The sequence below is a fragment of the Grammomys surdaster genome, unplaced genomic scaffold (genome assembly GCF_004785775.1).
Source record: "Grammomys surdaster isolate TR1022 unplaced genomic scaffold, NIH_TR_1.0 130, whole genome shotgun sequence".
NCBI lineage: Eukaryota > Metazoa > Chordata > Mammalia > Rodentia > Muridae > Grammomys > Grammomys surdaster.
Genome location: NW_021604588.1, coordinates 9,043,648 through 9,056,917, shown reverse-complemented (window position 1 = coordinate 9,056,917; position 13,270 = coordinate 9,043,648). Strand labels below are relative to the sequence as shown.

Genomic DNA, 13,270 nt, shown 5'->3' with positions numbered 1-13,270 from the left:
ATCATTTAGTACTTCTGTTATGAAGAAAACCCATTGGTGTTTAGAGATGGTTACATCAGACACTTCTTTCTGATCAAGGCAGTCTCATATTCAGGGCAAAAGGCAGTTATAGAATTACAGTTGAATAAGTGTGATGGTCTTGGGTTAGTCAAACTAGAGAAATGACCCTTTTGCAAGTTAAATTTCTCTGAGCATGATTCTTTAAAACGGTAATAGGAGAACTAGAAGAATCACATGCAGTCTATATGCAAAAGCCATCAGTTTTCAGTGGGTGTGAGATTTTTTTTGCTTTTCTTGTGCCAGGCCTCTTTAACATCACCACTTAACATTTTTTTAGAGCAGGAATTACCAAAGACGATAAACTTAATATGTGCAAGTTTTCAGGCTGTAGCGGATATTATGCCTTTTAGGTTGGAAATAAAACAGGCAACCGAGATGCTGCCTCCTGGGCCCACAGCAGTGTTTTTAGTGTTTGGCTTCCCTTGTCCTTAATGACTTTAAGACTTCATAAAAATGAAAATAGAACCTTTTTTTTTTTAAGTGAGGAAACCCTTCCTGTAGGGTCTGCACAGAGGGCTAGTTGTCTAGGGGTAATTATGGAAAGAACTGTGGTTAGCTAGTCTTTGATTCTTTCTTTCCTTTCCCCGACCCTCCAGCCCTCTGTGTAAGGCAGCCAGTCTTATTCCAGCTTACTATGTCAGAAGATCTGTCATGGAAACCTTCCCTCCAGTATCCTTGACTAGATTCAGCAGTGTATGAGACATAAATCTCTGTTAAGTGTTCAGTGGAAGATGAAGCAATGAATGCCGTTTACCTCAAGAGACTTCAGGAAAAGGGCAGACAAGCCTTCTACTCTCAGTGTGTTACAGTTTTAAAAACCTCAGTTCATTGCCACAGCATCCTATTGGGTGTATTCTTAGTTTTCATAACTTGTATTTGTGGAATTAGGCACAGGAGGTAGATGGTTTGCCAATGGTGTTGGGGTGGTATGTGGCAAGGCAGGATTAAAGTCCAGGCATAAGTATCCCAGGCTGCTTTTGAGCTGTTACATATTCTACCCACCCATGTGAATGGACACTCAACTAAAGTGGGCAGTGAGGTGAAATTTTCCACATATATTTTTCAGTTTGACAGCAATAGAAAGCATTGCCTATGAAGAAAATTGACTTTCTGTGGGGATCCAGATGGTGGCCCACTGAGTAGGTTCATATAACTCAGTGATATCAGTTTGCAGTTCATTTGGAGATTTGGATTAAAGAGTTTTCTAAAGATGACTGTTTAGAAAAAAAACAGGAACTGGTATAAGAAAAGATGTTAGCATAAATCTTTAGTGGAACTGGTATAAGAAAAGATGTTAGTGTAAGCCTTTAATTTGTTTATAAGTTCTTCAAGGGACCTGTACATAGCCCAGTCGGAGACGTTCATATAAATTAATACAACCACATTTTTCATACATGAAAATGAATGAGTGTCAGTTGTTTTATTTGGAGTCTGTACCTCCTGCACATCATTATTTAGAAATAGTTCTGGGTGATTTTGCAGAAGAACCAAAGCTTTGTTTAACACAAAAGCTTTGTTCAAGTGAGCTTGTCTCTTGACTTGCTGCAGTATGTCTTTTGCTAAGTGAAACTGTTCATTAAGTCCCATCCTTTCAGTACTCATGAGAAGTGATCATTCATTCTAGTCTTCTAAAATATTAAGAGTCAATCTTACAGGATTAAAAGAAACAATATGAAACCACCTGGGATAATTCCAGGCACTCAAGAAGACCCAATGGGCATCATTTCCCTTCTGTCAGGAATCCCTTTCTAGAAGAATAACTTTGAGGAGGAGTTAAGGACAGTAGCTGCTTATTCACTGACATGGTTAAAAGAGAGAGATACTAAAAACATTTCCATTAAAACACTTTGAATTTCCACAATGAATTCACCATACAGCTCTTGAGTATAATTGATTTTAGCCAGGTGACTGGCATTAATACATGATTCACTGCATAATTTAAAAAATCATCAAAATGCAGTCTGTGAAATTCTCAAAGAACTAATGAAATAGCATATTTAAAATCCTTGATGCTAAAAAGGCATTTTTCTTGTTAAAGAAATGAAGGAAAAAATATCTTTTTTTAAACTCACCTGGTGCAGTTTCATGTCAAAATGTTAGATAAGGAAGCAACGGGTATTGAATTCACATAGAACTGGGATCCAACCTTACCTTTTCTTCTATAGAAGATATATGTAACATTTATCTTACATTGTCAATGAGATATTTCTTGCCTATGTATAGATTTGCCAATTACAGCTAATATGGGTAAAAAAAATAGGTGCCATTTTTTTTAACCTAGTCTCCATTGCAAACTGTCTCAACATTTACACAGACATTGCAATTTTGTGACAAAATACCACTACATGAATTTCCACAGTAAAAAGACACAAAAGACCGACATGAACTCCTCAGGAGTTGTTAAGGGTAGAACGTGGGATTGGCCATGGCACCTCATATATCTTTCTTAGAGAAAAACATTTGTCAGTTAGGTGAAAATGAGAACTCAAGCCTCTAACCATAAAAGCCTACCTGGTAAAGCTGAAACCTGCTGAGCTCTGTGTTGACTTGAAATCAAAATGTTGCTGATGAAATGAACCATGTCCACTTCTAGATTAAGGCACTTGATATACCCTACCAACTTGGTGACTTAAGCATTTGCGATGACTGTGGCGACTTTGCTGCTTTACATGGATTGAAAACATTGAGGGAGGTCATTGAGATGGTTAGGTAGGTGAGCAAGGGTCATCATTGCCAAACCCGATGACAACCTGAGTTCGATGCCCAGGACCCACGCTTTGGGATGAGAGAGCTGACACCTGTAGGCTGTCCTCTGATCTCCATATATGTGTTCTGTAGTACAATGTCTCCTTAACCTATTGCATTTTAAAACTTTTAGAATAAAAACTGGGGAATATGTAATTATTGACTTTAGATCAAGGAAGGCCCTGCTCTACTGGCACCATCTTTGCAGTCATCTGAGGAAAAGTCAATGTTCCTAGGCAAGGCTAAATGCTATTCTTCCTTTGACTCCCTCTACTTTCAATTATGCCACGTTTTGGTTCGCTTCATCTCATAATAATAGCATGTTTGAGCCATTGTATATTTTACCTAGAGCTTTCAACCATATTTTATTTCTGGTGACTATGAGCTAAAACATGTCTTTTTTGGAATTTTACCAATGTGTCTTAGATTCTTGGCTTACATTGTCTATTGGCCGAACTCCAGCCTATAATTTCTCCTTCAGCACGAACAGTTTTATGCATGATCTGATAAGCAGTTGTCGTTTGTGGATTTCCTTTCATTGGATTCCTGTGTTAATGACATCATCTTTCTATACACATCCCTTGATTTTATCATTTGCTGGGTTGAAATACAGCTTCAAGAAACTTCTGAAAAATGAATTCATAGGAAGTAAATACTCTCACAGTTAACTGAATGTTAAATTTTGCTTCAAAAGAAATGTTCCTCAGACTACGAATGCCACTAAAGTGCTTTCAAGTGTTTCTGCTGAGATTTACTTAGTTTTAGGTCATTTGTAAAAGATACCAGTTACATAGACTCTGACATAACTAGCAGGAAGTTTTATTTATACGTGTGTCTCTGGTAGAGGTAATACTTCTGCATACTTATATTAATACATTATTGTTTATTTAAAATTCAAATGATTTTGAGTTCTGTATTTTCTTTTCTTTTTTTTAAAATAATTTATTCATTTTTTTCTCAAATCGTAATTCATTCACACAGGGGTTATAAACACAGAAAGGCAGGACGTGGGGAAGGGAATGACACTGGAGTGTGGGTGTTCAGGGGGAATACAGATATCTTCAGAACCGGGTATCGGCTGGGTGAAGGTTCAGGGACAGGTCACTACGACTCTTCCTATGACTCACTTGTCCTTATCTAAGTTGGTATTGTCTGCCTAGGCTACCTATTTACAAGGTCTATGACTACTTGGGCTGGTAAATTTCCACAAAATCTGCCTGTTTACAATAGCTTATAGCCATCTGTTTCAGTGTTTTTCCACAGAGACCCAAGACTTGGTGTTAGTATACATGTATGACAGGCCTATTGCTGATTTTAGCCCTTCAGTGTGTAATCAGGGCTGCCCCTGACATCTCCTCCCTTCTCTAAATACAGAAGGGCTGTGGCAATTCTAATCATGCGAAGGCGGGGATACAGGCCTGACCTCCAGTAATTGAAGGGGACCTTGTAATGGCTCCAGTCCCCCTGTCGTTGTCCAGTGAGGCATGAGGGCCATATCCATCCCGATGTCTTTCCTGGAGAGGGGATACTTTTGACATCAACCCCTATGCAGTCAGGCTTGTCCCTCAGGGAACCCAGAGACATATATATATAATTTATTTTTTCTCAAATCGTAATTCATTCACACAGGGGTTATAAACACGGAAAGGCAGGATGTGGGGAAGGGAATGACACTGGAGTGTGGATGTTCAGGGGGACATATTTTTAACTTTTACTTATATTCCCTTGCAGTGCTTAGCCTCGCAGCCTAAGCAAGAATTCAGATCGCCAGTCAGAGGGGGTTCTGGGTGGCCCCTCTCTGCTTGGTCTAGGGGCAGAAGTCCCCTATTTTAGGTTGGGTGGAGATGGGTTTGGGGAACACCCTGTATAAAGTAACAACCTCATTTTGAGTCTCGTGGTCCTCCATAGCTAACTTATGATAATGTATCTGAATAGGTTTTGCAACCAAATTATTTATCTGTTGTTTCACAGAGTTAGTCAGCCTATTTGAGGCTCAGGGATCAGCAGAAATAAGCAAAAAGAACCCAAATAATGGTCCCAAGATGGGAGGAAGTAGGGTTGACAACCTTGGAGAGGCTGAAAACCAATTCTTGTACCAGCATTCATCTGTCTCTTTCTCTCTCTGATTTTTCTTAGGGCCTTCACTACCTATTTCATGCTCTCTTTAACACTCCTTGTCTTGTCTATGTAAAGGCAATATTCTTCTTTAAGGGCTGGCTGTACACAGTCAAGAGCTGTACACAGCCTTTTCTATTGTACTAGAGTAAATCAAGTCCAATAAGGATCTTTGCGATTTTAGGAGGTCTCTTCAGACAGCGAAACGAGGGATTTCTTCAGATTAGTGATGTCAGTCTCTAGCTGTTTGATGTTCTTGTCAGTGGCCCTGTATTTTATTTTCTAAATATGACATCTCAATTTAAAGGTCAATATTCTTTTCTTTTCAAATGACATTACAGTCCTTTTCTTTTTATTTCTGTTTTCATATTTTAAATGTGCCTGTAAATTTGCTTTTAAAGAATGTCCATCCTTCCTAAAACTGGTTAGAGCTTATGCTTTTTTTCATCTCTAGAATTTTCTTTCTATTGTTTATTTAATAGTTTTCTTCTTAGAGCTGTAGAACTTTAGAAATTCTAAACTATAAAAATGGTTTGTTTGGGGGCCTTATGGATTAAGGCATTTTTAAAATTTTTGACTTTAAGAATGTTATGAGAATATCATACATGAGTACTGTATTTGAATAGAGACATACTTGTGTATATTGCTTTTAAAGAAGTGAAACACAGGACTGAGCAGCAAGAATGAATGGGAACATTCCCATAAAGCACTCAGAGCTAAGGAATAACACATAGCACCACGTGGTGAAGTTATTTTTCCACTATTTTGATAAGATGGTAAGTCATGCTTATTGAACTAACTATTCAATTGTAAAAATTTGAAGTCAAGGTGGTTTATAGATAAGGTTTTCAAAGATCAGGGTTTAAATAGCTTTCTCAATGTTATGTAGCATGCCAATCTTTAGGCTAGATCTCAAATGCTGATATTTCTGATTTAACACCATTGTTCACACTGGGCATGGCAGGGTAGGTCTTTAATCCCAATACTTGAGAGGCAAAGGCGGGCAGATCTATGTGAGTTTGAACCAAGCCTGGACTACATAGCAAGTTTTAGGGCAGCCAGACTTGCATTGGGAGACTGTCTAAAAGTCAAATCAAATCAATGCCTTTTCTTCTACAACATAAATTCATGGAGTTTTAAGAAATTCACTAGATTGTTAAAAAATGAGCTTGTTACACCCTACAGATTTTAATAACCTTTCATAATATTTTCCTTGCAGTAAAATTGTATGCTTTAACAAGCCAAGTCATTGATGGTGAGATGCAGTTCTATGCCAGAGCCAAACTTTTCTACCAAGAAGTACCGGCCACCGAAGAAGGCATGATGGGAAATTTTATTGAACTATCCAACCCAGATATCCAGGCCTCTCGTGAATTTCTTAGGAAATTTGTTGGGGTGAGTTTTCTGATTGATGCTGGAGGAGAGGGCCCAGACCTTGTAAAGTCTGAGCTCACATGTTCCTGTGCTGTTAAAGGCATGTGACCCAGCCCTGTGGTCAGCCGGAAAGCCTGTTTTAAGATGTTCAGAGAGATGGAGTTCAGCAAACCCTGGGCTTATATCACTTGGCACTGCACTACTATAGTAGCAGCTAATCTAGTTTGCTTGGGGGAAGGTGAGATAGAAGTGCAGACATCACTGTATAAAGATTACAGAGGCATCTCCTTCAGCATCTCAGAGGCAAATAGCTGTCACCAGACTGCCGAGAATTCATGCATGCCTCATGGAATTTCGTATTAATGTATAAAGTTTCTAAACTACAAATTGAATACACTAGGAAAAGCATACATGCTTATGTTCAGTTTAAAAACCAAGGATTATAGAATACCTTTATAATTTTTGTGGACAGTTCAACTTGTTACCTGAAAAAATATGATTATTTTTATTATTCTGGATTGGACTGGGCCTCTTCCTTTTTGTGGAAGAAATTTCCAGGTCATATAGAGACAAGATGGTAGAATGTAGGAGCCAAAATTCTAAGCTTTATAAAGTATCATGGTTCTTCTACCTAATTATAAACACCCCTGGGCATGTCACACACACACACACACACACGCATCCATGGGTAGAGAGTAACAACAGAATCTGCCTGGTGGAGGAAAATGAAGGGCAAAGAAGACTAGAGTTGTTAGGCACTTCTGTTCATAAGATGAGGATAAAATAAATCTAATGTGTCTATTACTAATAATACCATGATGTCTTATCGTGTATTCATCACACACCATGCAACTTTATTGAGTTTTCAAGTTGTCTCAATCCACCACAATAAAGCTGCTGGTGGTCTTACTGAAGAGGAAACTCCTACTTGCAAGCAAAATTTGTTACAATTCAATGCCATGTCCTTGGACTAAAATGTGGATAGTGTTTTATTTTGATGAAGGAAGTACTTTCAATATTTAGCTTTAGAGTCATGCTGTCAACTTTCTCAGAAGGATGGCATGAAGACCATCCATCATGTTGAAGTGAGGTTCTACTCGTTCTAAGCCTCCCTGCTGCACCCTGTATCTGAGTCTGAGTCTGGTGGTCTCATGGTCAGGATGAGATGTCTACCAGACCCATTGTCTATCTGATGTAAGTAACAGCCACAAAGATCTGAAAAGCGGAGAGTTTATGGCATCATGGATGTTTACATGTCAGAGGAATCTGCAATAGTTCTAAACTAGCACCAGTGGTTGATTTCATGGCATGATGATTCTAAGTAGGTGAGTTTGTTAAGCCTTTCAGGGACACCATCTGTTTACTCTTTATAATTCTTAAAGGTAAAGACTAGTGTCAGTTCCTCTTTTATAGTTGTGGAAACTGAGGCTTAAAGGGATGAAAGAAATTCTTAAGATTGCATACACTGAGTATCAGTGCAGCTAGGTTGGTCTTACATCAAATTCTTTGCTCTCAACCACAGTGTATTCCCCACTCTCTTTGTTTCATGAAGCAGAAGAAAATCCCTGGTTTTTGCTGACAGACTATAGACCCCAACCCTCCTCTATTCTACCCTAAGCAGTCCCTTCTGCTTGCCTCATGGCAAGACAGACTTTCATCCCAAGGCACTTCAGAAGCCTGGCTACTAATCCAGCTGTCTTGTCACTCCACGAGAAATGCCAAGCTGACCACAGGTATTCTGGTCAGACAGAGCCCAGAAGCATGCCTTTGGACCTGGGAAAGGAAACATTGTATGCTTGCATATTTATGTTGGAAAAGAGGCAGGCTACTCTGTTCAAACAAATACAAGAGCCCTTCTTAGTAGACAAGGCTCATTGTAAAGCTGTGACCTTGAACTAAGAACAAATAGTCTGCTTAAAGGAATGCTATTTTAGTACTTTGACCTTAATGATCTGCTAAATTAGTATCTAGGTCAAGAAACAGGGAGTTAGGGGGCATGAGTATCTGACATGGTTTATTTGTGTGTCAACTGGGAAAAGGCAGACTGTTTAATTTAAAGCTTTGCTTTCCTTTCAACACTAAGTGACAAGGGACAATGGGAAAAGCTGTTTCATCTAAGTTGCAAATGTATTTGCTTTAGACAATCCACAAATGGCACCAGGATGAAGGCTGCACACCTGATAAATAATAGGATAAAGTTCTACTACATAAGAAGAACTGGGCACTTGGTACATTTGTTTCTTAGATATTTGCCAGAGATTTGGATGCCGAGGATAACGAGATTTGGTTTGCATGGCATTGATTTTATACAGCACTGTGAAGCACATACATTTTATTTGTCAGATTCATTGAATGGTCTTTAGATAATTCTATGCAAAATAAAACAATCAGGCATGTTAAAAACAAAAACCAGCATACGTTAGAGTGCTTTTAAAATTATCTTGTATGAATCCACAGATATGAACGTATTACCAATGAGTGAAGGTGGAAATAAGAGTCATCTTGTTTTGAAATCACACATGGTGCGAGGCTGTATTCACATTTGTCCAGGGCGTCCGATTTCAATTCAGTCACAGCTTCTCCAGTCGTCAAGCCCCAGAGATGAAGGCAGATTCAGAAATCAGTCTCTGCTCAGAGGTGCTGCCTGTGATCGACAGACAGAAAAAGAATAGCAGTGCCAGGTCAGGGGAGGCAGTGCCAACCACCCAGGACAAAGCAGAACAGAGCGACTAGGTGGTGGTCGGAGAGGCTGGAGGTTTGTAGCAGCACCCAGGTGAAAGTAGGATTTGTGTCTGCTTAGTAACAGTTTCAAGGACAGCTGTAACCAAACATCACCTGCCTGAATTGAGGAGACAGAATTGAAGAGGTTGGAAAAAAATTCATCCAGGACATTGACTCCTCAACCTAAGTAGTGATCCCTTGGGGAGTAACACATCAAAAATCCTGTATATCAGGTATTTAGATTATGATTCATAACAGTAGCAAAATTACAGTTATGAAGTGGTAACAAAATAATTTCATGGTTGGAGGTCAGCACAACATGAAGAATTGTATTAAAGAGTCACAGCATTAAGGAATGTTGAGAACCACCCTTCTGGAAGTTTTAGTTTGAACATTTCACTTCAGTTTATTTGTATAAAATGCAGTGGGACTAAATAGCATCCATTTAAAAGCTCTCAGCTTTTGCTCATATCCACTAAGGGTTTCCTTGCAGAGTCGTGGGGAGGCTGAGGGAGCAGAGCCTCTTCCTAACCAGCTTCATATTATCTATTGATAAAACAAATAAAAAGTGTTCAGTGGTTTCAATCTTCAGGTCTCTTAGCTCTGTCGTTCCATGGGTTTACTTCTCTCTCTTTTTTAAAGTTAATTAGTTAATTTATTCATTTTACATACCAATATCAGCCTCTTTCTCCTCTTGCAGCTTCTTCCCCTATTCCTCTCCCCCTTTCTCCACTGAGAAGAGGGAGCCTCCCCCGCCCCATGGGTATCCCTCCTCCTGCATAACAGTAACTGGAGGACTAGGTGCATCCTCTCTCACTGAGGCCAGACAAGGTGCCCTAGTTAGGGGAATGGGATACAAAGGCAGGCAACAAATTCAGGGACAGCTCTTGTTCCAGTTGTTGGAGACTGGCATAAAGACCAAGTTGCATATATTCAGGTATCCTTGGTCTAGTCCATGTTTGCTCTTTGGTTGGTGGTTCAGTCTCTGGGAGTCTCAAAGGATCCAGCCTAGTTGACTCTGTTGGTCTTCCTGTGGAGTCCCTGTCCTCTTGGGGTCCATCAATACATCCCCGAACACTTCCACAAGACTTTCTGAGCCTCATCTAGTGTTTGGCTGTGGGTATCTGTTTTGGTCAGCTGCTTGGTAGAGGCTCTCAGAGGATAGTTATGCTAGGCTCCTGTTTGCAAGCATAACAGAGTATCGTTAATAGCGTCAGGGATTGGGTCTTGCCCATGAGATAGGTCTCAACTGGGCTGGTCATTGGTTGGCCATTCACTCCGTCTTTGCTCTATCTTTGTCTCTGTACATCTTGTAGTCAGGACACATTTTCAGTTGAAGGTTTTGTGAGTGAGCGACTGTCCTTATTCCTATACTTGGAGTCCTGCCTGGCTACAGGAAGTGGCCGCTTCAGGATCCATATCCCTCACTACTAGTAGTTTCAGCTAGAGCCAGCCCTATAGCCACCTTGGAGTCTCCCTCTGTCCCAAGTCTCTGGCATGTCCTAGAGATGCCCCCCCCATTTTCATTCTCTCTCCCTTGTTCTTCTTACGCTTGATCTCTTGACTCTGTTCTTCTCCCCATCCCCTCTCCCAAACAATTCTCTCCCTCCACCCACTTCTGATACCTATGTTACTTTTCCTTCGGAGAAAGAGTCAACCAGCCTTCCTTGGGCCCTTCTTGCTATTAGGGTTCTTTGAGTCTGTGGTTCTACTTCTTAAGTTTCTTGTTACACCAATGAGATCGGCATGACCAATAAAGCTGCTCAGAACCAAACAATGCCAGGAAAAACAGTTTTATTGAGAACCTCCTATTGATCATACCAGCATCTAACTAAAGTCATTGCTGATACTTTTATGATAATCACTCCATATTTTCTCCTTTCGTGATTTTATATAAAAAGATTATGACTTTCACAAGACTTGAAATCAGTTAGTCATACTTACGCTACAATATTTGAACAAGAGAGGAGCCCTAGTGAAGGCGGAGATGGCAAGCATATGGCAGTGTCCTACTGCTTTGCTTCTTAGATTCAAGGCAGAAATCTCTAATCAAGATCTGTCATAGATTTCTTTCCTGCTGAGTCTGAATGAAACCCTTGATCTGTCATAGATTTCTTTCCTGCTGAGTCTGAATGAAACCTTTGAGTGCCTTTGACTATATCATATTAAGGGCCCCTGACAAAGGAATCATAGCGTTGATGGTGATATTCTTACTACAGTCTGGATTTGGCTCAGATGGTTCCCCCCCACATTCTAGTTCTTGCTGTTAGCTATGTAATACTAGAAACTGGAATTTTCTCATCTCCAAAATGGGAATCATCATCATCGTCAATTTACAGAGGGTTTCCTGACTGTTGTAATTATTATGGATATAAAGAACATATGACAGATACTCATTTATTATGTCCCTTGTTCCATTTGAGAAGACATTATAATTGCCCCATTTTGCTCTTGTCATTGCGCCTTTCTGGTGTAAGGGAAGCCCTTTGGATGTACTGGAAGGCAATTCTTTTTTTTTTTTTTTATGTTTCCTTCTACTCATGCTTGCCTTTGATCCATGGCCAACTCTATTTCTCATCCTTAGTTCCTGAGAAATCAAGAGTAGGCTTTCTCCGTAAGATCTTGATTGTTAACTCCAAGTATCCTATTACTGTAATTTCTAGCACGAACCTATTCAGCAGCCATCCCAATCATGACGAACTAATTTAGACCAGCTGAGTCTTTCTTCATAAATCCAAAGCTTTTCCTTAATTGTATAGAAGCAATTTTGAGAATGTTTATATTAGCTAACTCCTCCATATCCACCACCTACCTATCTCCCTTCCTAGTTAATTCAATGCATAGCCTTAAAGTTTTTTTTCCAGTAAACAGTTTCTTGTATAAAAATACAAAAAGAAAAATCCTTCAGCATTAAAGGAGACACAGACTGAAGAAACTACCAGATGTATGTGTTGTGTGTTGCCAGAACTTTATTTACAATACAAGCCTGGCGAGACAGACAGAGAGACAATGACTATTCCTCAAGTGGGGTCTCAAACTTTACCACTCATAGAGAAGGAGTATATGATTCTGAGTGCCTCCAAACCCAGCTCAAAAAAACTAAATTTCAATCATCCCAATAGGAATTTGAATGTTTTCATTAAGTGTGTGTTTAGAGCAATTTTGAAACTCATCAAAACTCACTGATGGGCTCCATCCCACCTCTGCATTTTTCCAAAGTAATAACCTATTGGACACATCCATTTAGCTGCCATGCTCATCAACACCATGTCTTCATAGAGTTTGCTCTCAGTGGCTCATTTCTCAGAGAAACTCACCTTGTACTGGAAGCCAAGAAAATAGTTTGTGATTCTTTTTTAAGGAGCTAAATTTGGCAAAACCAAAGCAGAACTATAAATATTTGGCTTTTGGGGGAAAATAATGGAATGTTCTATATATTGATGTGGTAATAGATACTTATCTATAAACACCTGTACAACGAACACATTGAATCACATACATAAATGAAACATCTTATAAAATTGAGCCAACTAAACTTGTTTTGAAGAAGTAACTGTAATACCTGAGACTCGAGGTGAGTCTCTGTCCTTGAAGTGGTCCACAAGGTATCTTTCTGCAGGGGCCAGGGAGAGCGGGAACTGGCTGCGCCTTGGACTGCGGTTCTGGAATAGGAAGGGTCAGCAAGCACGTCTTGTTGCCTGTTTTCAGCAGTGTTGAACTGGTGGACATGATGGAATCCTTCCTCCTTGAAGCCCAGAGCTACTTGCATGTTAATGAGGACAAAGTTGAAAGTTACCACTGCTACAGCCTGCAGGAGTTCACACCCCACTTAGGGAGATATGATGTCATCTGGATTCAATGGGTCTCAGGTCAGTGTTGCATGGCATTGCCTCTGCATTTCCCCATTTCTTCGTTAGCAAAGGTGACTCTTGGGACTTACAACACTTTTTGTTAGTTCTAGCTGTCATGTGAACTACCAGCAACTATAGGCCCCCAAAGTTCTCTTAACATTGCTGTACAAACCTGGCAATTCTTACCCCTAGGGATAGAGCAAGTGCCTGGGAACAACCCACATCTTTGCAGAAATGTAAACACTTGAAAGTACTGAAAAACTGGGCCCATAAATGGTTTATCCTCATTATTTATTGGTAGAACTAAATGTTCTGAGACTTAAATCCTTAGGAAATGAAACAGCAATGAATGTTCTCTCTCTCTCTCTCTCTCTCTCTCTCTCTCTCTCTCTCTCTCTCTCTCT

The 13,270-nt window shown here is 39.8% G+C and overlaps 1 protein-coding gene across 1 annotated transcript in view; it reads left to right on the top strand.

Moving 5' to 3' along the window:
* Mettl11b (methyltransferase like 11B) overlaps positions 1 to 13,270 on the top strand; it is a 16,951-nt gene that overhangs the window by 2,999 nt on the left and 682 nt on the right. Inside the window, exons 2-3 of the mRNA XM_028757508.1 lie at positions 6,140 to 6,315; positions 12,635 to 12,884. Of these exons, the coding sequence (XP_028613341.1) occupies positions 6,140 to 6,315; positions 12,635 to 12,884 (426 nt within the window). The remainder of the gene's footprint in view (positions 1 to 6,139; positions 6,316 to 12,634; positions 12,885 to 13,270) is intronic.